Genomic DNA, 23189 nt, shown 5'->3' on the forward strand with positions numbered 1-23189 from the left:
AAATATAACTCATTGAGATCAGGACTATTTCTAATTCTTTAATTGACTGATTGATTGTAATCTTTGCAGGCACACAGCCTGTGGTAGTAGGGGCTCAAATACCTATTTCACTCAGTGACATCCAAATCAATTTATAGCTCTTATGTAACATGTGGGGGGAGTTTTTCTGGGTTTTTTTTTTTTTTTTTGGTGTTTTAGCAACACGAATACAATAATTACAAGTATCCCACATATAATTATGTACCAGCATGTCACAGAAAAAAGCTCTTCAGCTGGGCCTATAAATCATTATTTTCACCATGGTACTAAAACCATTAACAACCCCAAATATATATTTATAAAACAGACTGGGAGAAGTCTGTACAGACCTTAGATTTACAGTAAATTAATCAAGATATAGTAAAACTCCTTCATGGACACACACACTGCTTCACCCTCTCCAGGTACGTGTTTCAATGTTAGCGGCCTTTCCTGCAGACACGGGGAGTTTCCACACCTAATCAGATGGAGAAGCGTCCTTCCACATCCCCCCAGAGTCCCATAAAATCTACAAACCTGCATAACATAATAATAACAAGGTGCTCCCGATCACAATAACTCACGGTTGTTACTGTAGTGCACTGACGTTTATCACCAAAAGTGGAACATCCATGTCAGTCGCTGCAAGTTATCTCAGTGGTGCTGGCAGCTTTTTTAAATCCATGTATCTTTTTATCTTTTTATACAACAACAAAAAAAAAAAACGCCAGCAGATTTATCTTAAAATTTTCTAATTGATGAATGTGTTTGAAATGCATTTTTGGTCATGGCCAATAACTGGGGTTAACATTACTACATGTGGGTCACTGCTTCGCTTTAGCCGTGATGGATTCTCGATACTTTGCGTCATAGCAAGAAAATAGGCAACTTTGAAATTAGCAAATGGAAAAATCAGTTCTTTTTTAGGCTTTTGAAATGAAAATATGCTCCTGGTTTCATAATGTGGCCCTTGAACCCCGGAGGCTGCCATTTGTGACTTCTGCTTTATCTACTGCCAGTTTTGTGCCTCATACAGCTGTTTATGACACATGAATGTTGAATTTAGAAGACATAATGTTGGTTTTGGCTTCTCTTTACTCTTGAAGATGGGAGCTCAGATATATGTGAGACTTTCAGGAACAGGGCTTTACAATAAATGTGTCAGCCAGACGAGAGGCAGCCTTCTGAAACTGCGTATAGGCTGATGTTTTTACACAACGTTAAAATTAACAGCAGGAACTCAAACCACTTAACAATGTTTTGAGTTATCTGTGCTTTGGAACCTGGAAAAGGGATCCAGCAGGGAAAAAATACTCTCACATTCACTTTGGAAAAGTGACTGATGTTTCACACCAGAGACTGAAATCGTTAACAGGATAGGATGCCCCCTAAAAAATAAAATAACTGTCGTTAAAGAGAGTATTATACTTTACACCGTGTATGTAGACCTGAATGCACTGCATTAAGTTCTGTCAGCTAATGGTGAGATATGAGATGAGTTCAATTTAAAAAGTAAATAACAAAAGGTTAATAACAAAGTAATTTTTACCCTTCAGGTTTAAAAGACTGATGGGTCAGGGTACCACGCTGCCTGGCAAGTTTATGAATACGATAACTCAAAAACAAGGTGACGTAGGAGTTTGAAATCTAGGGGTAGCACTGGCAGTATGCCAGTTTATTTTTCTTTTTATAATAAATATTTCATGAATCCCAAATCAAAAGCCTAGTTAAGTTATATCATATTAACATTACAATTTAAAAAATGTGCAGCTATTAAAATTTACATTCTTCTAAATATATTTTTCAGTAAACATTTTAAACAACCACCTACAGTACCTTCAGGGACCACCAGGGGGCCACACTATGGGAAAAATTATATTTATCGTGAAAGTACAAAATGGCTTCCTTCTGACCTTGACTGCTGTGTTTTTCACAGTAGGAATTGTATATGTCACAAAAGCTTGCATATAGTTAGTATATAGAAAGTATTTATGTTAACAAGACTGAAATAGGGAAATAGCCACATGTTCAGTTCAGAGACTGCATAGATACCAGTGCTTTTGTTCTCGCTGCAGCAAAGTAAAAAAAAAAAAAAAAAAAAGGAAGGCATTTTATGTTTATCCTGTGTTTAAGTGTCACAGTGTGAGCTGGTAACGCTCTGCAGTAGGCTCCTGCCCAGTTTAACCCCAGGCTATAAGGAGACAAAAACTAAACAGAATGAATTCACACTCAAAAACAGATCCTGTGCAGATTGTTCTTTGTTGATAGTGGAGTATTTTATGACAAAGAGTCTTAAATATTTTTCCTACATCATACTGAATTGTATTCAAATGCTTAACACCTGGATTAACAATCTGATTCTGTAGTTTTTAGCTCATCTAGCCAAAGGACTGAGCTTATGGCATGAAAAGCCATCCATGTGTCCATTTATCCACCACAGTAACACTGTAATCTTTACCTCACAGTGTAAAGAGCCTCGAGGCAGCTGTTGTTATGACTGATGCTATATAAATAAGCCTGAACTGAACTCAACTGAACTGTAGACGACCTTCTCCGACGAGATTATTTGTCAGAATTTTGTGAAACTTCCACACAGAGATTACCTTATCTCATATGTACTTTTTGCACAATGCTCAGTCTTTTGCACAACCTACTGTCATTGTTGCACTTTTCTGTGGCATTGTTGTGTCTGCACTGTCTTGAGTCTGTACTGTTCTGTTCTGTCTGGTGTTGCACTGCCTCCAAGACCATAGCACCATGGTCTTGGAGGAACGTTGTCTCGTTTCACTGTATACTGTACCACTGCACATGGCTGGAATAACAATAAAGCCACTTGACTTGAAATTACATGATAGATTGAAACATCACTTTGCCATAAATGTTCTACGATCTTAATGTTTGTGAAAGTGGAGGGAGTGTTCTTCCTATTGATCGACTCCAAGATTAGAACCTCGAAATCGTCCTATCACTGTTAATATTGTCAGCAATGTGCTTAATGCTATGACCTGCTGATGCAATCACATATGTTCATGTTTTTGTGGTCATGGTTAGTTTCTTGACGTTCTTCTTCCTTTGGCTTTGCAATCACCACAGTGATTTGCCAACATCTCATCCTATCCCTACAATCTTCCTCCGTCACACCAACCCTCTGTATGTCCTCCTTCACTCCATGAACCTTCTTTGTGGTCTTCTTGTCTTCCTGCTTGGCAGCTCCTCTTGAACATCTTTGTCCTTGAGATGAGACTCTTTTGCCATAACAGGAAAATACATGGGTAGAGGTACCTTTAGACTCTATCGCAAAAAGGTTGATTCTGTTTATCTGGACGTAGCGTTTTCAGTGGGAGAAACGTTTTGTCACTCAACCAAGTGAGATTTACAGCGTCAGCTTACTGCAGGTCTCCTCAACCTTATAAACAGCACATTTCCATAATGACTAACACTAGCACCACTGATGAACAATGGGCTGTGAGGTCAGTTTCATTGTCGTTAATATGCAAATTGTCATGAATATTGATTAGCGACCACTGCTCAATAACCATGAGTACCATTTTACAGAGAGTTGGAGAATGGTTGCAATCACAGCGTTGTAAGATGGTGAAAGATGTACCCTTGGGCCCTGTCCTCGATTCAGAGATGATCTTTCCCCTTTAAATGGCCTCCTTGACTCCCCGCTCAAACCAGCATTCCTCCCTGTCGAGGATACAAACATCCTCATCATTGTTAACCAGTGGTGCTATAATTCAATGGGCCAAAAAAGACCTAAAAGTGTCTTTTTTGGCCCATTGAAATTTGAGGCAATGTATGAACATGAATATTTCAAAACTTATTAAAGATAAAGGCTGCTGTTTTTATCATCATCATCATCAAGAATGAAGAGCTAAAATTTTATCAAGAACAATGATAGACCATTGAAAATTTCAGGCTTTATCGTTAATAGTTGTTGAGATATTCTTGTTCAAACACTGTTTCCAATTTTAGTGTGTGGAAAAAGGCCTGAAGGTGGGTCGACGAATCATTTTTTAAAAAGCATTTCATATTTCACAGCTATTTTTGTAAATATTCATATTTTGTACCATAACATTTTTATTGAAATCAAAGACTGTCAAACAGAAAACTTTGTTGATTAGAGACAGAATTACTCATGATAGACCTCCGCTGTGCAGCCCAGTATCACTGTACAACAGATTACACAGCAGATATGGCTTTCATAAAGGAAAAGATTAAGTTAAGTTCGATTTGTTCTAACATTTATCATAACATTTGTATCTAGTAAAATTAATTTCAAGTGTTTCTAAAATGTCAAAAAAAAAATCAATGTGCAAGACTCACTGTTAAGTGCTTTTATCACTTTTTGCAGATTGCAGGCCTCCTCCCTACACTCAATATGGCTGTCCACCAACCATTCACCGTGTTTTGGCCCACAAACAAGGCCATGGAGTCCTTGCCACCTGAAAGGCAGCTCTGGCTCATCCACCCTTTACACCGGGACCGGCTGGCTGCCACCTTAAAGGCTCACATCATTCGCAACTCAAAGGTAGGAGGAGAATGACTGGATGAATAACGAAGTGTTCTTTTGGATAGAGCCGATTACGAATGGCAAAAAGAGATGTGTAGGGTTATAATCCAATTCAATATTATTTATACAATGCCAAATCACAACTGCCGCCTCAAGGCGCTTTTATATTGTAAGGTAGACCTAGAGCTGGGCGATATAAGATTTTTTCATATCACGATGTTTTTTTCATTTCTGGCGATAACGATATCTATCACGATATAAGCCAAATAACTATATTTGTAAGATTTAAATGTGCCGTTGCTCACAAGTAAAATGTGAAATAATCAGCAGCTTGTTTTGATTTAAATATTTATTTCCCATAATAAGTTCAACAGGGTAGATGCACTTAAGGAACATGAGACTTTTTCAGATAAATAAAGGCAAATATTGCAAACTACACAAAAGGCAGCCGCTAAAGCGTTTAAGTTTCAAAATAGAACAAACGAAACAGACTAAATTGTCAATTCCACTTAGAAACAAAATATTAATTCTAAAAATAAATCTTAGTTTGTTTTACAGAAGAACAGACAAAACTGACTAACTTTTGTCAATATCAAATAAACTGAGAACTAAAAGGAAATTCTCAATCTCTCCTTGTTGTATAGCTGAGCTTTTCAAACAGTTTTAACAGTTACTTTAGTCTGACAAAAGCCGAATGACGAATTAGCGCTTCCAGTCAGAGATTGCGCATTCACCGCTTCATTGTATTTCCAGACTTGCTTTCGGCACATTTATAGTGCGCGCTGCTCTGTTTTTTGTCAGACTTGAAATAGCCGAAATACCTTCACACTACAGAACTTCTATGGCTCCTCCGTTCGACAATCTCTCCGGCATTGGAACCATCATCTGTTTTCTCTTCGGTAACCTTCGGTCACGCTTGGTTGATTTTTCTCTAGTCGGCACACTCATTTCCTCCATTACCCGGGCGGCATGGCGGCTGGCTGCTTCCCAAAACAAATACACATGTGCGGCTTGGCACTTGTGCTGTACGTAACAAGTCACGTGACGTGGCGCTGTGGATGTGATTGGTTTGGCTCTGCGCTACTTAATTTGGATCGGCTGTTGTTCTTTTTTTTTTTTAAAGAGGACAAGAGAGACGAGGCCTATCGCAATAGTTTAACTTTTCTATCGAGGAAAAGTTATTTTGCAATACATATTGTTATCGTTCTATCGCCCAGCTCTAGGTAGACCCCTACAATAATACAACATAGAAAACCCCAAAAACCATACGACCCCCTTTGTAAGCACTTTGGCGATAGTGGGAAGGAAAACTCCCATTTAACTGGAAGAAACGTCCTCTAGAACCAGGCTCAGGGAGAGGCAGCTCATCTCTGTGCTTGTCCTGCTAGCGTTCGATACTGTTGACCATAATATTCTATTAGAAAGATTAGAGCACGCTGTAGGTATTACAGTTACTGCGCTGCAGTAGTTTGAATTTTATCTGTCTAATAGACTCCAGTTTGTTCATGTAAATGGAGATTCTTCTTCAAAAGTTGAGGGTTCAGTGTTAGGATCAATTCTGTTTACATTATACATGCTTCCCTTAGGCAGTATCATTAGAAGGCATAGCATACATTTTCACTGCTGTGCAGATGACACACAACTTTATCTATCAGAATCAGAATCAGAATCAGAATACTTTATTGATCCCTGGGGGAAATTATTTTTTGTTACAGTGCTCCATTTTAAACCAACATTAAGACAAGACAGACAATACACTAACTAAGAATAGTACAATATATACATATATATACATACATACATACATAAGTCACTTATAAATAAATATTTGGAAAAGAAACATGTGTAGTTGTAGCAGCAAACAGTGTGTTAAGTGGATGCGTTGTACAGGGAGATGGCCACAGGCAGGAATGATTTCCTGTGTCGTTCAGTGGTGCTTTTCGGTAATCTCAGTCTCTCACTGAACGAGCTCCTGTGACTGACCAACATGTCATGGAGTGGGTGGGAGGTGTTATCCAACATTGTCTTTATCTTGGACAGCATCCGCCTCTCCAACACCACCTTGAGGGAGTCCAGCTCCATCCCCACAACATTGCTGGCCTTACGGATCAGTTTATTAAGTCTGTTGGCATCTGCGACCCTCAGCCTGCTCCCCCAGCATGCAACAGCATAGAGGATCGCACTGGCCACCACAGACTCATAGAAAATCCTCAGCATTTTCTTGCAGATGTTGAAGGACCTCAGTCGCCTCAAAAAATAGAGACGACTCTGGCCCTTCCTGTAAAGTGCTGTGGTGTTTTTAGCCCAGTCCAGTTTATTGTCAATGTGTACTCCAAGGTATTTATAGTCCTCCACAATGTCAACACTGACCCCCTGGATTGAAACAGGGGTCAAGTGTTTCCTGGTCTTCCTGAAGTCCACGATCAGTTCCTTGGTCTTTGCCACGTTGAGCTGCAGATGATTCTGCTCACACCACGTGACAAAGGAGTCGACCACAGCCCGGTACTCTGTCTCATCATCCCTGCTGATGCATCCAACCACCGCAGAGTCATCAGAAAACTTCTGAAGATGGCAGGTCTCTGTGCAGTGGCTGAAGTCTGTGGTGTAGAGGGTGAAGAGGAAGGGGGAGAGGACAGTCCCCTGTGGTGCCCCTGTGTTGCTAATCACCTTGTCAGACACACACTGTGGGAGACGTACATATTGTGGTCTTCCTGTCAGGTAATCAACAATCCAGGACACCAGAGAAGCATCCACCTGCATCGCTGCTAACTTATCACCCAGGAGGGTCGGCCTGATGGTGTTGAAAGCACTGGAAAAGTCAAAAAACATGACCCTCACAGTGCTCGCCGGCTGGTCCAGATGGGTGTAGACACGATTGAGCAGGTAGATGATGGCGTCCTCTGTTCCGAGACGAGGCTGATAAGCGAACTGAAGGGGATCCAGATGTGGTCTTACTATGGGTCGCAGCTGGTCCAGGATGAGCCTTTCCAGGGTCTTCATGATGTGGGAGGTCAGTGCCACGGGCCTGTAATCCTGGGGGCCACTGGGACGAGGCGTCTTTGGTACAGGGACGAGGCATGATGTCTTCCACATCACCGGGACCCTCTGCAGACTCAGACTCAGCATAAACAGTTTATGAAAGACTCCACACAGCTGGGGGGCACAGGCCTTGAGGACAAGGGGACTCACTCCGTCTGGTCCAGCAGACTTGCCTGAGTGAAGTCTCCTCATTTGCATCTCAACCTGGTATTGAGTGAAGGTGATGGGTGGGGGAGGGGTGTCAGGAATCTCACAGGAGGCAACATGTGAAGAGAGAGGCTGGCACAGTGGTGTGGCTCTGGATTCCAGGCTGACTGCAGGTGAGGTTGTGGGGGTGGGAGCAGACACTGTGGTGTCGAATCTATTGAAAAACAGATTCAACTCGTCGGCTCTATTCTCACCTCCCTCAGCTCCCCTGCTGTTGGTTGGCCTGAATCCAGTGATGGTCTTCATGCCCCTCCACACCTCTCTCATGCTGTTCTGCTGGAGTTTCCACTCCAGCTTCCTCCTGTAATTGTCCTTAGCCTCTCTGATCTTGTCCTTTAGTAACACCTGGACCTTCCTCACCTCCTCTTTGTTGCCCCCTCTGAAAGCCCTCTTCTTGTTGTTGAGGAGGGCTTTGATGTCCTTAGTCACCCACGGCTTGTTATTTGGGTAACAATGAACAGTCTGAGCTGGAACAATGGAGTCGGTGCAGAAAGTTATGTAGTCTGTGATACACTCAGTAAGCCCATTGATGTCCTCGGCGTGAGGCTCACAGAGTGTTTCCCAGTCGGTCACCTCGAAACAGCCCTGTAGTTCCGCTATTGCCTCCTCTGACCACCTCCTAACAGTCCTGGTGGTCACAGGTTCCCTCCTCACAATTGGCACATAGCGGGGGGGTGAGGTGAATCAGGTTATGATCTGACTTACCAAGTGGGGGGAGGGAGGAGGAGCTGTATGCATCCTTGACGTTAGCATACAGTAAGTCTAAAGTTTTCTCTCCCCTGGTGGGACAGTCCACATATTGTTTGAATGTTGGTAGTGTATTGTCCAGTGATACATGGTTGAAGTCACCCGAGATCACAATAAAGGCACTCGGGTGCTGAGTCTGTAGCCGAGCTATGGCAGAGTGGATAGTGTCACATGCAGCTGTGGGGTTAGCAGAGGGGGGAACATAAACAGCCACCAAGATGACGTGAGAGAATTCCCTGGGTAAATAATACGGCCTGAGTCCAACAGCACACAGTTCAGTGTCCGGGCAACAAATCCTTTCTTTGATTGTTATGTTGGCAGGGTTACACCACCGGTTGTTAACTAAAACAGCAAGCCCACCTCCTTTACGCTTACCGCTAGCGATGCTGTCCCTGTCCGCCCGAACAGTGTGGAAGCCTTCCACGGAAGCCAGATAACACACACCATTTAGTTAAACTGCAGAAATGTCTTAAAGACATGAAGAAAATCTCTGTAGATGTGGATGTGAACATGAGCCCTGAATTGGCTAAGCCAAGAAAATGAATGAATTGCATTAATAAAGTAATAACATTCTCTTGATCTGCTTTTAGGGTTTGTATCAAAAGATGTTTAAGCACATATTTAATCAGAATCATTGACAATATTAAAGTTTTTCTAAACCTTTTCCTTTGAAGCATTATGCCTGTGTGTGTGTGTGTGTGTGTAGGTGACAAATGTTGGACTGCCGACTAAATTTTCATCCTTCCGCACGATGCATGGATCCACCATCAAGTTCAGCTGTGACCGGAGCCTGGTGGTGAGGAAACACACACACATAAACCAAATGAGTGGCCATTACTTCTTCCACTCCTGGCAGTTAATTGTTGCTATATTAACTAGTGTTGCTACATGGTGAAAGCACTGTTCCCACAGGTTGGTTGATCAAACCTAGGACCTCTCCTGGGATTTGTTTCCTATAACTGACTAAAAATGTGCCTGGGTGGTGTGGCTCAGCATCTAGACATTGTTGGCTACAGGGGGAGCACCTTCTCTGCAACACTCAGTCTTTACGACCTCATGGCATGCAAGCGGGTCTGCTGAGGTTATCCACCTGAGGTGCTCCATGTGCCCCTGCTTGGGTCTTACCCATGACAGTGTGTGTGCTCTGTGGCCTTGGGCCTAGTCTGTGCATCGCCACTGGCTGGATGACCGTACATGCTCTCTCTGCCTCTACCCCAAAGCAAGTCCACCCCCAGCGGGTTCCTACAAGTACTGACTAATGAGCGTCAGAGTTCTCATGGAGGAACTCCTGCCTAGAAAACCTTACTCTTTTCAAAACTTTGTCTCTGAATGTGGAAACCTCAAAAACTCTGATATGACTCTTATTGGTGGTTCACTCAATTCATGCATCAATGAAGAATGCAATTGGTTGCAAGAACTAATGTGGGGGTGGCTATAGCTGAGGAGGTAGTGCAGGTCATCTACCATTTGGAAAGTTGGTCGTTTGCTCCCTTTCTGATCCAGTTTGCGTGCCAAGGTATCCTTGGGCAAAATGCATTCATCAGAGTATGAATGTGCGTGAATGTTAGCTAGAAAAGGATTGAATGAATGCATGTGTGAAAGGGTGAATAAGATATGTTTTATAAAACACTTTCAGTGCTCAGATAAAATAGAAAAGTGCTATATAAGAACATGTTACCATTTTACACAGACAGGAAAGTCAAAGCTTAGCCCACAGATAATTTTAATGTCTGTCATAAGTAGGTACTACAAGGGCCTAGTTACTGTGTGGTTGGCACATGTTATAAACAGACCCGTGAGTGAATTACTTTTATCAACTGATTGATCATGCAGTGATTTTACAGGTCTGTAAACACGAGATGTCTGCAAAAGTATTACCTCACCCATTCAAATAATTGAATTCAAGTGTTCTGCTCACTGTCATCAAATCAAATCAAAATTTATTTCTATAGCACATATTAGAAACAACAAAGTTGACCATAGTGCTTCAGAGTCAGACAGAGTAAAAGCATGAGACAATTAAAACAAAACAACAAGAAAAAACAGGGCAGGAAACAATCGGTGACAACACAAGCCAGATAATAGCCAACTAGTTAGAATCTAAGTAAAAAAAAATAGGTTTTAAGACAAGATTTAAAAGACTGGATAGACTCGGAGGTATGAATATGAGCAGGGAGGTTATTCCAGAGTCTAGGCGCTACGGTTGCAAAGGCCCGGTCACCTCTGGACTTCAGTCGAGACCTAGGTCATGTTAGGAGCATCTTATTTGAAGATCTTAGTGCTCTATTTGGATTGTACAAATGGAGGAGTTTGGAAAGATAGCTGGACGCTAAATTATTTAGAATTTAAAAGTAAACAAAAGAATTTTAAAATCTATAGGAAATTTAACAGGGAGCTAAAATTGGAGTGATGTGATCATAGATTCTAGTACCTGTTAAGAGACGTGCAGCTGCATTTTGAACTAACTGAAGCCGGTAAAGAGAAGAGTGTTGGAGGCCCAAGTAGAGGGAGTCGTAGTAGTCCAGTCTGGATGTGATGAATGCGTGGATACGTTTCTCCTTAAAGGAAGGAACGGCTTTGCTTTAGATATCTGACGCAACTGGTAAAAGCTGTTTTTTTTACCCCAGTGGAGACCTGTTTCTCTGATTTAAAAGAGCTATCCAAGAACACTCCGAGGTTTCTTACAGTGAACGAGAGATGGCTAGCAAGAGGACCACAGGTGTATAAAATCAAGCACATAGGCATGCAGACTGCTTCTACAAAGATTTGTGAATTCAGGAGCTCAGTGAATTCCAGCTTTGTACCTGATGCTGAGGCACATAGTGCACAGAAGCCCCCAACTTTCTGTAGAGTCAGTTGCTACAGACCTCTGAATGTGACCTTCAGTTTAGATCAGAACATTACAGAATGGGTTTCTATAGCCAAGCAGCTGCATTCAAGTCTTACATCAATGAGTGCAATGCAAAGTGTGGATGTAGTAGTGTAAAGTACACCACCACTGGACTCTAGAAGTGACGAATTGCGTATAGCCCCAAGTTCTGGTTGACAATAAAGGGAGTAACTGAATCGCACCTCTCCGTCTGGCGCTCCAATAAAGGAGTCTGGGTTTGGCACTGCACTGTGCCAAGTGTAAAGTTTGGTGGATGTGGTTTATGATGTGGGGTTGTTTTTCAGAAGTTGGGCTCAGCCCCTTTGTTCCGGTGAAGGGAACTCGTAATGCTTCAGCATATCTAAACATTTTGAACAATTTCATGCTCCCAACTTTGTGGTAACAATTTGGGGAACGCTCCTTCCTGTTCCAAGATGACTGCACACCAGTCAACATGCAAGAGCCATAAAGACATGGATGGCAAGTTTGGTGTGGAAGAACTTGACTGGCCTCCACAGAGTCCTGACCTTAGCTTGACAGAACACCTTTGGGATGAATTAAACTGGAAACTGCGAGCTAGGATTTCTTGTCCAACATCAGTGTCTGACCTCACTAATCCACTTCTGGAAGAATGGTCAAAAATTCCTATAAACACATGCTCTTAAACCTTGTGGAAAGCATTCCCAGAAGAGTTGAAGCTGTTATAGCTGCACAGGGTGGGTTGAGATCATATTAAACCCGAGCGAATACTTTTGGTTATATAGTGTATTGTGAATATTCACAAAACTCCTGCTGTTTGTTTTTACACCACCAACAAAATGATCATAACATCACTCTGTTGTCTCTACTGAATGGTTTCCATTTTAGTCTACTCTGTTATTGCTTAGTAGTTGTATTTTTTTAAAATGTGTGTCTGTTTTTAGGGTTCAGTAGTAATAAATGAAAATGAGGCCAAGGTAGTGGACCGCTACCTGAACTTCCAGAATGGCGTGGCCTATGGCATCGACCAGCTGCTGGAACCTGCTGGCCTCGGGGCATTCTGTGACACCATCGAGAACAGAACCACTTACGTGAGTAACACTAACAATGCTACCACTTCAACACCAGTACCGCCACTGGGGGAGTCATTTTTACTGTGTGCCCCAACAGCATTAGTAAATGCAGTGATGTAATTTACTAAAGAAATTATGTTGTTTATTTTCATCTGATTTTCAAAATTATAATCAAAAGGTTCTCAAAATAAAAAAAGAAATCTGTTTATTGGGTTCGTTAGTTTTGATTTAGACTGATTAGACAAGGCTAGGGAAAGTGTTTGTTACTGCAGGTAAAAAATTAAGCTAAACATAACAAATGGAAATGCTTATGTAAATGGTGAAACTTAACCCAAATTTAGAATGAATACAATAAATTAAGTATTATTTATATAGTATAGCTCCAAGTTCTGGTTCAGAGTAAGTAAGCAGGTAAGCAAGTCTCAGTTTCAGCTGTGTAGAGAAGACTTTGAACCACGGGTTTGACAGGTTGCAGCAAGAAAGCTATTGCTAAGACATCAGAATAAGACAAAGAGGCTTGTCTGGGCCATGAAACACTGCCATCGGACCACTGAAGACTGAAAAAAAAGTTTTATGGACTGATGAATCATATTTTGAAATCTTCAGTTCATCATACAGGATCTTTGTATGCCGTCAGGTAGGCGAAAGGATGGTTCCACATCGTGTGGCATCAACTGTCAAACATCGACAAGGAAGTGTGGTTGTCTGGGGCTGTTTGTGCTGGAGTCAGGGTCCATGATTTCTTTTTAAACTCAAATTGCTTATTTTACTATGCTTTCATTTCAGTGTGCAATGTGAAATTAAACTGCATAATCTTTAATAAAAAAATGGAATAAAAAATAGTTCTAAAATTTTTGACCAGTAGTGTATGCACAGAAAAGGAACCGAGACATATAGCAGATTAGATAAAAGTTGAAATTATCCTTTAATTAAAACAGATTATCTTTGATCATAGGATTTATTTTAAAATTTAGGAAGCTAAATTGTTTATTAGCTTCTTCTTGTGTAGAGTAGGAATAGATCATACAATTGCCTCTGACCTTTAGCAACCAAGCTAACAACTAAGCTAAGCTTTGTTTCACTAAATTGTTGGGATTGAATAATGTGTAATTCCCAGGATGAGCGCCAGGTGAATAAACACCTGTCATGCGAAGGCTGTGTGCAGGCAGGAGTGGTGGTAAGGGGGACCCAAAGTACAGACTCCGGAGACAAACGTGAACTCAAAAAAAAACAGCTGTAATGCTGAACTCAAAGTAACAAACTTCAAAATTACAAAGAATGCATGCAGGCAGGCCACAAAGCATGAATGAGGGTAGATCGCAACACGGACAGATGAAAACACAGGGCTTATATACACAGAGGGAGCAATCAGGGAATGAGAGACAGGAGGGAAACACAGCTGGACAAATCAGGGCTGATGAGACAAAGGAAGCAAAACCAGACGCATTAACATGAGACACGGATTTTTAAAGTAAAACAGGAAACACAGACTGAACTTACAGACGCACAAGCAGGCACTGCAACAGAGGGAACAGAGACGTGGGACCAGGGCAGACACAGACACTGACTGGACACAGAATAGAGGGAGTAAGGAAACCAAAACTTCAGAACTAAATAATCACACACCAAGAAGAACTGGGGAAAAATAGAAATGCAAAACAGAAACCAAAACTTTCACAATAAACTAAGATGACAGCACAAATAAAAGGTACAAAACTAAAACCACTGGGTCAGCGACCCAGATATCCTAACAACACCAGAAAACTACAAAGGCTCTCACATTAGCATGTGCCCTGGTGGATTAAGTAGGGCTTTAACCCTGTTATCTCATGACAAATAATCATTATCTCACTTGTCTTAAATATTTCAGGGGCGCTGTGGAAGCTGCATCTTCACCCCGTCCTGTCCCTTCAAACACTATGACACGGTAAGGTCTGCTAAAGCATGTGAGCATTAGCTGCAAAGACTGTGGAGATAAATATCATTTCTGTATTCTTCCAGGGAAAGACGGAGCGCTGTTTGAACTTGCGCTCCAGGTATCGCTACTCATACTTGTATGATGACCTGGATCGTTTCAGCAGATATGGCTGTAGGAGAGTTTGTAGCTTTCCAGGCTGGGTACAGAAGTGCTGCAAAAACCACTTCGGGCGAGACTGTCAAGGTAAGAGGGGAAGGGATGGAGGCACTTATGTGAGGAATTGTGCTTTTGTTTGTACAGAGATGTTCTTGGTTTTTGCAGCTTGTTTAAAGACTGAGTTACAAATTCTGAAAGTCACAGGCTTTAGTTTGGAAGTTGTTGAGTTTGTGTAGTTTTTATTGAAAGCATGTTTTCTCAAAGATATCAGTCACGCTTCTGGTTGACTAGATATTACTGATGCTTACTTAGTTTAATGTCCAAGTGAGAAAAATGTGGACTTACGGTCTTTCTAAACTGCTGTGAAAAAGTATTTGTCCCCTTCCTGATTTCACACTGCCATGTTTCAGATCAGGAATCAGATTTTAATATTAGACAAAGATAATAATAAGATACCAATACACGAGCAGAGATAAGAGATGGACACATGACAACTCACATCTACTGGACATGACACAAGACCACATCCATCCTTGGATGAACAATGCCTGATACAGATACGTGTTTAACACAACCAACCATATATGGGAAACACACTGTAACATGTGCACCAATTCTGATCTCTGATCACACTTTCAGAATGGCTTGTGTAAAGTGCACATAAACATCAACATCCTCATCCAGGAAGAAGCGCTCAGTCAAGAGACTGTTGATCGGCGTTGGAGTTTCCCTGGTTTTATTTTGCTTTTTCTTTATTTGTGTTATCCCTTGTTTAAAAGCTGTAATTTCACAGATGATAGCGACATCACTCACAGCATATGCAGATGTACCACAAACCGATGAGGATCATGAAGACTTCTTTTCCCATTTGTTAGATGAAGATGAAGTGCAACTAATGATGTAGTAACTGAAAATGTGAAAGACAAGTAGTTACTTACTGATAACATGTACATTTCATTTCGTGATAAAAAGGAGGGAATGTCAGAAGAAAATTGTACCTAGTGTGATCAGCTACATGAAATGTGCTCAATTTATGGATCACTAAGCAATCCACATGTCTACGTGACTTTTCACATAAACTCTTGTGTGATAAACTTATTTAGCAACTAACAGCTTCCTCTATGTTAAGAACATACAGACTTAGAAAAGGGGAACCTCAGCTCTGAGTTCCTAGAATAACTTTGTTATCTTTGTACACACATGTGACAAGCTTGCATAAATAAAGAACGCAGACAGTGACAGAGCGCGAGTCCATGAGTGCCTCCTGCGAGGACGAGCGCTCTGTGACTGCCTTCGCGAGTAAAGACGACTGCAGTGTTTGTGTTTTCTAACTCAGGTGTCTTAGCTGAAGAACTGTGGGGCGATTCTTCGAAATCCCCTGTCACCAGATTATATTTAACTTGTGTTATCTACACGTGACAAATGTAAAAAGCTAGGAAATCAAGGAGGGGGTAAATACTTTTTCACAGCACTGCAAGCCGTCTTGGTAATGCCTATGGGCAGTTGTTTTGAAGCCCCTGGAGTAAAACCTTTTTTCAGAGGTCACAGGGACATGAAAGCTGGGTAAGGCTGGTTGTGCCACCATGTTTACCTTTGCAGAATTCTCCCACAGACTTCCGTCTCTGTCAGGTCCCACTGAGCAAAGTTAATAAAGACTGGAAGAGAGTTTCTTTTTTTCTTTGTTTCCATGCTATGTTTTGACCCTTTTCTTCTGTCTGTTGCAGTTTGTTCAGGTGGTTTGGAGGCCCCTTGTGGCAAACATGGCGACTGCAACGACGGTAATCTCGGTACTGGAACATGTAGATGCCACACCGGATTCAGAGGGGAATCCTGCGAACTGTGTGTCGCTGGGTTCTATGGCCCTAACTGCACAGGTAAAATGCTTTTTAGTTTTTATCATCGCTCAGTGGAAAAACAAAGAGAGTGCACCTAAGGTCTGCTCTCCAACAGCTCTCCAGAAGTGGCTGTTGGAGAGACCAAACAGCCACTTCATAAATGCATGGCACAACATAGAAGAACCCCTCAATGGGACAAGACTCAGCGGTTCATCTGCATCTAAAGGACAAAGGTCACTCTTTCGAGGATGCCAATGTTCACAGGTGGTTTGAAAGAGGAGTGAAAGAAGCCATCGATGTCACCATCTTTGAACAGAGGCGGTGGCTTATGACACCAACTGTCTGCCATCTATTATCCAATTTTTAAATCCCCTCCCAGACGCCTTAACGCCCACTCACATCCTGGGCCATCTGACCTCTGACCTTTCTAGAAATAAGACGAGTAGATAATCAAAAACAATCACAAGCAACATCCATAAGTGAAGACTGACTCTGGAATGGAGGAATTCTCACTTCACAGCTTCCTCCTCCATCCTCACACCTTTTCCTCACAACTCTCCCACTTGACTGGGATGAGCTGAGGAAGGGAGGAGACATGTGAGTGTAATGAAAAGCAGCACTTGAGGCAGCAGCTCTCTACCACCTGCAGGGGGCAGTGCATAGAAATGCAAAATCTCAATCATAAATTTGGTGCACGATTTTGGTATTAAAAAAAAACAAAATGTAAAAATAAGAGGAGGGTGCGTTTCAGCCCTTTGATGTATTCACCATGGCTGCGTTGTGACCCTTTAATACGCTGTGGCGAAAGAAAGTAGCAAATCTGGCATCAGCAGACAGTCTCACCCCATCAGCTCTCCAGTCTGTCACCATGGCAACACTCCACACTCACCATCACACAGCTGGGTGTGTTTCCAGCTCAGGACAAACCTGCCAGCTGTCTTCGCTTAGAGCCAAACCACCAGAGCAGATTTTTTTGTTTTTCTTTAAATGTGGATACGAATGCTCATCTTTGCCTGTTTGAGTTTAACAGTCTTTATTAAATCCAACTCAGTGTTTCTCCACAGAGGAACACAGGTGTGTCCTCGCTTTGGAGGAGACAGCAGAGGTGTCAGTTAGAGCTGGAGTCGATTTGAAACTCTTCGTCACAGCAGGAACAAAACACGTCGCCATGGTTGCTCAATTCATCCAGAGCAGATTGAGGTCTGCAAAGAGCACTCTGCAGCTTTAGTTAAAGTGAAGCTGTTGCATAACAGCTCTTATAAAAAACAATGAAACTTTTGATGAAAAAAACAGCATTTATGTAATATTTAATTAACCCATGATTATTAAGTCGTGTGTTACAGAAATTAAAATATTAGTATTATTAACAATAATAATAATAATACTAATAATTATATCTGACAGATGTCTCTCAGCTTGAAAGATGATATATTGTATTAAAGATGGTGACAACATGAAGCTTTCCTGTCTCTGTTCTTGTGGCAGCAGAGCTGAATCAGTCTTTTGGGGAAGATGCTCCGCTGCCTCCTAGTAAGCAGTGCAGAGGGTGGCCAGGATTATCCATTATGGATAACAGCTGGTGCAGTGACCTTCTCTTACCAGCTCTGATGTTTCTCACAGCTGACTGATAGAAAATGTCCATTATGTTTCTGCACATGTTGAAGAACCTGCTCACCCCTTCTTGTATACATCCTTCCAGTTTAGTCTGTTTTTCATGTGGATGCTCGGCTACTTGTACTCCTCCACCACATCGGCATCCTGTCCCAGGATAGACATGGGCCATGTAGCCATCCTTGATGGTAAATGGCCTTTATTTGTATAGCGCTTTACTTAGTCCCTATGGACCCCAAAGTGCTTTACACTACATTCAGTCATCCACCCATTCACACACTGGTGATGGCAAGCTACACTGTAACCACCAAATCTGACAGAGCTATGCCATTCTAACATACTGAAGACTGGCTGTCAGGTAGTCAGTAATCCATGAGATGGTGGACGTGTTCACTGATATTTTCAGGAGCTTCTCGCTCAGAAGCAGCAGCTGAATCATTTCAAATTTACTTGATAAATCATAGAAAGTATCCTCACTATGCAGCTGTTACTCTCCAGATTGGGAGTAGGTTCTCTGCAGCATGGAGATGATTGAATCATCCACTCCCAGATTTGGTTGGTGTACAAACTGCAGAGGATCAATAGATGTTTCCACCTGTGGTCTCAGGTGAGCCAAAACTGGTGTTTCCAGTACCTTCTTCACATGCGACGTGAGAACAGCTGGTCGATAATTGTTAAGCTCTGATGGTGTCAGCTTCTCTGGTAGAAAGGATGTTATCTATAACGCTGATTTGTTCTCCTCTGTCAGACTCGGGCTGCAAATGTGACTCAGGTTCACAGACAGCTCACCACCATAGATCCTTGGAGCATAAATAAAATCAAAAGCATAATATTAAAATAAGAAATATGACAAAAAATTAGATTTATGCTGTGTGATTTATGAAGTGGACCTTATCTGCTTTTCATTTTTTATATTTTAAAAATAATGTTGCTCATATAAAACATAATCCAGATGTGAGCCCAAAGCTCAGGCTTCAGGCTGCTCTAAATGCTCATTTCACAGTTTTTTTCTACTCTTCAAGTCAAGTCTTGTTTGTCTCTCTCAGCCTGTTCCTGCAGGAACCAGGGAAGGTGCAATGATGGCATTGGAGGATCTGGACAGTGTATCTGCAAGCCGGGCTGGGAGGGCAATCGCTGCCAGAACAAAATAGGTGAGATTTCTTCTTGAATGCACAAAGATATGAGACCCTGATCGGGTTTTAATGGTCAACAAAGCTCATGAAAAGAGCCACTGGTTGGTACTGAGGTTGTAAAAATTCTAAAACATCTACAAATGTATGATTTTTGTTTATTATTTCTTAAATAAAGCTCACAATTTTTTTAAACAGATGGATACCTTGGTAACCATTAAGGCATGGTTAAATTATCCCTAAACCAAGCCCGTGGTCATTTTAAACCTTAACCAAGTTATTATAAAACAATGAATCTGAGGTGCTTTCTTTTATTTTGTCATGTATACTGTTACAGTGGTGAATATTTACTTTAAATAAGGTCGGAGTTGCAAATAATGAGGTGAGTGTCTGTAATACCTACTGTATGAGCAGACTATCTTCATGGCTTTGTACACAGGTCGGGCATAACATTATGACCACTGACAGATAAAATGAATAACACTTATTATCTCTTCATCATGGCACCTGTTAGTGGGTGGACTATATTCGGGATAAAGTGCACATTTTGTCCTCACAGTTGATCTGTTAGAAGCAGGAAAAATGGAGTCGACTGCATCAGAGCAGCTCTTATTGGGTGTTCCTGGTCTGCAGTGGTGAAACAGTTACAGGGTCATGGGCAGCCAAGACTCACTGATGGGAAGTGAAGGCTGACCTGTGTTTTCTGATCCAACAGATGCTACTGTAACCTATCCTGCAGAAAAAGTTTGTTCTGGTTCTGATAGAAAGATATCAGGATAAACAGTTCATCACAGTTTGTTGCACATTGGGCTGCAGACCAGTCAGGATGCCCTTGGTGACCCCAGTCCACCACCAAAAGCACCAACAATGGACATGAGAGCATCAGACCTGGACCACAGAGCAATGAAAGAAGGTGCCTTGGCCTGATGAATCACACACTATGGACTGTGGGACAAAGTTAAGCCTCTGGAGGCAGTGTAATGCTTTGGGCAATGTTCTGCTGGGAATCCTTAGGTCTTGCCCTTCATGTGGATGCTACTTTGTTAGGTCCCACCTACCTAAGCACTGCTGCAGACCATGTAGACCCTTTCATGGAAACAGTAAATGGTTCAGTAGGATAATGTGCGCTGCCTGCCTGAGGAGCAGAGCAACGAGTTTGAGGTGTTGATTGCCTGTAATTTCCCAGATCTCTCTGATAACCATAGCACACTCTCAGGGGTCCAAGTCTTGATGGGTCAGAGCCAATGTTCCCTCTAATTTTTAATGTATCTGAGCGAACACACAAACTCCCTGAGCGATCCCTTGGACCACTGTGAGCGACATCAGACGTGTGTACTGTGGTTACGCCGGCATCCAATCCAGCCAAGTTACATGGTTTATTAAAATAATTAAATTACAGCATTTACATTTATGTTAGACTACTTTTAATCAACTGCTTTAGCCCACTTACAATGAAAATTAAAAAAAAAAATCTAGTCATTGACCTGTGTAGTATGTTAACACTATTTGAAGTAAAAATAACTTGAACTCCAATTTTGAGAACACAACTTTCTTTCTTTTTTAATTTTTTTTATAAAGCTCTGATATGTATTATGAGTCTGTGGTCTGGGAGAGAGTCCTGTAACTCTGTCTGCAAACTACAGTATATAATGGCCAATGTTGGGCAATTAATTATATAGTTCTTCAAAAAAGTAACTCAGTTTGGGAAACAACAAAGTTTTTTGCAGCTATTTCTTTTAAATGCAGCCAAGGCATTTTTAAATAAACATTTCAAACTATTTACAGAACAATCAGCTGTTCTGCATCAAATCTGACGACACACAAATTATTTGTGCCACTCCAAAAAACAATTTCTGTCCACTATGAGATAAAGGAGAACAACAGCCTGATACCTGCAGGCCTGACAACAGGAGATGTGTCACTCCTATAACATTCAGCAGTCGACTCATTGTTCTGACACACACAACAAAACTATTGACTACACTACACACTAACTACACATGATTTGCGCTACATGTCTCAAATCTCTCACGTCTCAAAACACTCCTAAAACTTACCCCCGTTTCTTAACAACTAGATGCCACGTTGCCATATCATTTTTTGATTGGTCGACATGGTACTTTTTTGGACGAATAGGAAAGGGACAGGGGGGTGGGGTTTGTTTTTGCTCACAGGCGGAGAGTGATTTCGAGCTTTTTTTCCTTATAAAACGCCGTTTTTACAGTTTCTTCCCGCAGTAAATATAAACAACGACAGTATTCAGGAAGAAAAACAAACATTGCAGATATTTTTATGATAACTCTGGTTTTACGTGGCCTATCAGCACAATTTAAAAACTGTTATAAAGTCCACACTTTTTCCGTGAATTGTTCCGTCTGTCCTGCTCACATCTCCAGTGGTTGTACACGTTGTCATTAACGTGGCTTCACTCCACATCAGCCACGCTGCTTTGCCAGCTCAAACACCGGTGTCGGCACATAAGGACGCTGTCATAGCCTGTTAACGACGTTGATTGGCTGCGTATATACACATTATTGGCTGAACTATGGGATAAGGTGTTCTAATCCCATATGGGAGCAGCCAGTCACTCACTGACTAACACTGCAAAACAGAATTGTTAAAGTATTAATTTTAATTTCAATTCAGGTTAGTTTTTTTGTGTGCAAAGCAGATTTTCTGTGCGCAGAGACCGTGCCAGCAGTGCGCAATTGCGCACGTGCCGCAGCTTAGAGGGAACATGGGTCAGGGCTGTTTTGGCAGCAAAAGAAAAAGGTCATAAGGTTATGCCTCATCAGTGTATGTTGTCATTTAGGGGGGAAATTGTCCCTAATGTCTTATCTCAGAAGCTCCACCCATCTGCTATAACTATTCTCCACCTTAAAGAGACAAGCTTTCCCAGATGAATGTGCCTGATCCCATCTGCCGGTGGATCACTGACTTCCTGACGGACAGGAAGCAGCATGTGAGGCTGGGAAAGAATGTCTCGGACTCCCGGACCATCAGCACCGGCTCCCCTCAGGGCTGTGTTCTTTCTCCTCTGCTCTTCTCCCTGTACACCAACTGCTGCACCTCCACCCACCAGTCTGTCAAGCTAATCAAGTTTGCAGATGACACCACCGTTATTGGACTCATCTCGGACGGGGATGAGTCTGCCTACAGGAGGGAGGTTGAACGTCTGGTGTCCTGGTGCAGCCACAACAACCTGGTGCTGAATGCCCAGAAGACAGTGGAGATTATTGTGGACTTCAGGAAGCACACAGCCCCACTCCCCCCCATCATCCTGACTGACACCCCCATCACCTCTGTGGACTCATTCCGCTTCCTGGGTACCACCATCACCCAGGACCTGAAGTGGGAGCCCACCATCACCTCCGTCATCAAGAAAGCCCAGCAGAGGATGTACTTCCTGAGGCAGCTGAAGAAATTCAACCTGCCAACACGGACGATGATGCCAGGGCTCTAGACTAACTTTTTGACATGGGCGCACCGGTACGCCTAACTTTAAAAATTTAGGCGCACTCAAATTTTTCAACCGCATCGCTTAACACCGCAGTTTTACATGTGCACTTTCTTTGGGGGGGGGAAGTCCATACAGACAATATTAATTTCTAAATTATTAACTAACAAACTTGTGCTTAAAGTGCTTTGTCAATATTGTAGAAAATGTTAAAAACTTAATCATCATCTTGGCCTCCTCTGACGACCTGTTTGCTGCTGTCTGCTGCTGAAAGGCCGTGGGGAGAGGGGACACTTGGGCAGTGCATTTACTGCAGCATATAATGTGTTTTCTGGATACACTGTGCTTTTTCAGCATTCAAATATTGATGGCACCGTGTCAGAGCACTGGCTATGAATTTCAGACAGATCAGGCCTTAACTTAACAAAAAAGTTATCAATAGTTCTTTTCATCTTTTCTTATTACCCACAGCTACAGTACATCCACTTCTCTCAGGCCTAGGCTGCTCACTAGGGCTGAGTATCATCACTGATTTCTTTAATCCATTCAATTCCGGTTCTCAAAGTCCTGATTTGATTCAATTTAGCCTCAGACAGTCAGAAATATTATAATTCTGATCATTTATCAGTACTGA

The 23189-nt window shown here is 41.9% G+C and overlaps 1 protein-coding gene across 4 annotated transcripts in view; it reads left to right on the forward strand.

Annotated features, from left to right (window-relative positions):
- Window positions 1-23189, forward strand: part of stab1 (stabilin 1) — a 191478-nt gene that overhangs the window by 91061 nt on the left and 77228 nt on the right. For all 4 annotated transcript variants that reach the window (XM_026167240.2, XM_080301180.1, XM_080301182.1 and 1 more), the window contains 7 exons: window positions 4376-4552; window positions 9234-9323; window positions 12320-12466; window positions 14319-14375; window positions 14450-14609; window positions 16247-16396; window positions 19015-19119. In XM_026167240.2, the coding sequence (XP_026023025.2) occupies window positions 4376-4552; window positions 9234-9323; window positions 12320-12466; window positions 14319-14375; window positions 14450-14609; window positions 16247-16396; window positions 19015-19119 (886 nt within the window). The remainder of the gene's footprint in view (window positions 1-4375; window positions 4553-9233; window positions 9324-12319; window positions 12467-14318; window positions 14376-14449; window positions 14610-16246; window positions 16397-19014; window positions 19120-23189) is intronic.

Source organism: Astatotilapia calliptera, chromosome 5 (genome assembly GCF_964374335.1).
Source record: "Astatotilapia calliptera chromosome 5, fAstCal68.1, whole genome shotgun sequence".
In the NCBI taxonomy this organism is placed as follows: Eukaryota; Metazoa; Chordata; class Actinopteri; order Cichliformes; family Cichlidae; genus Astatotilapia; species Astatotilapia calliptera.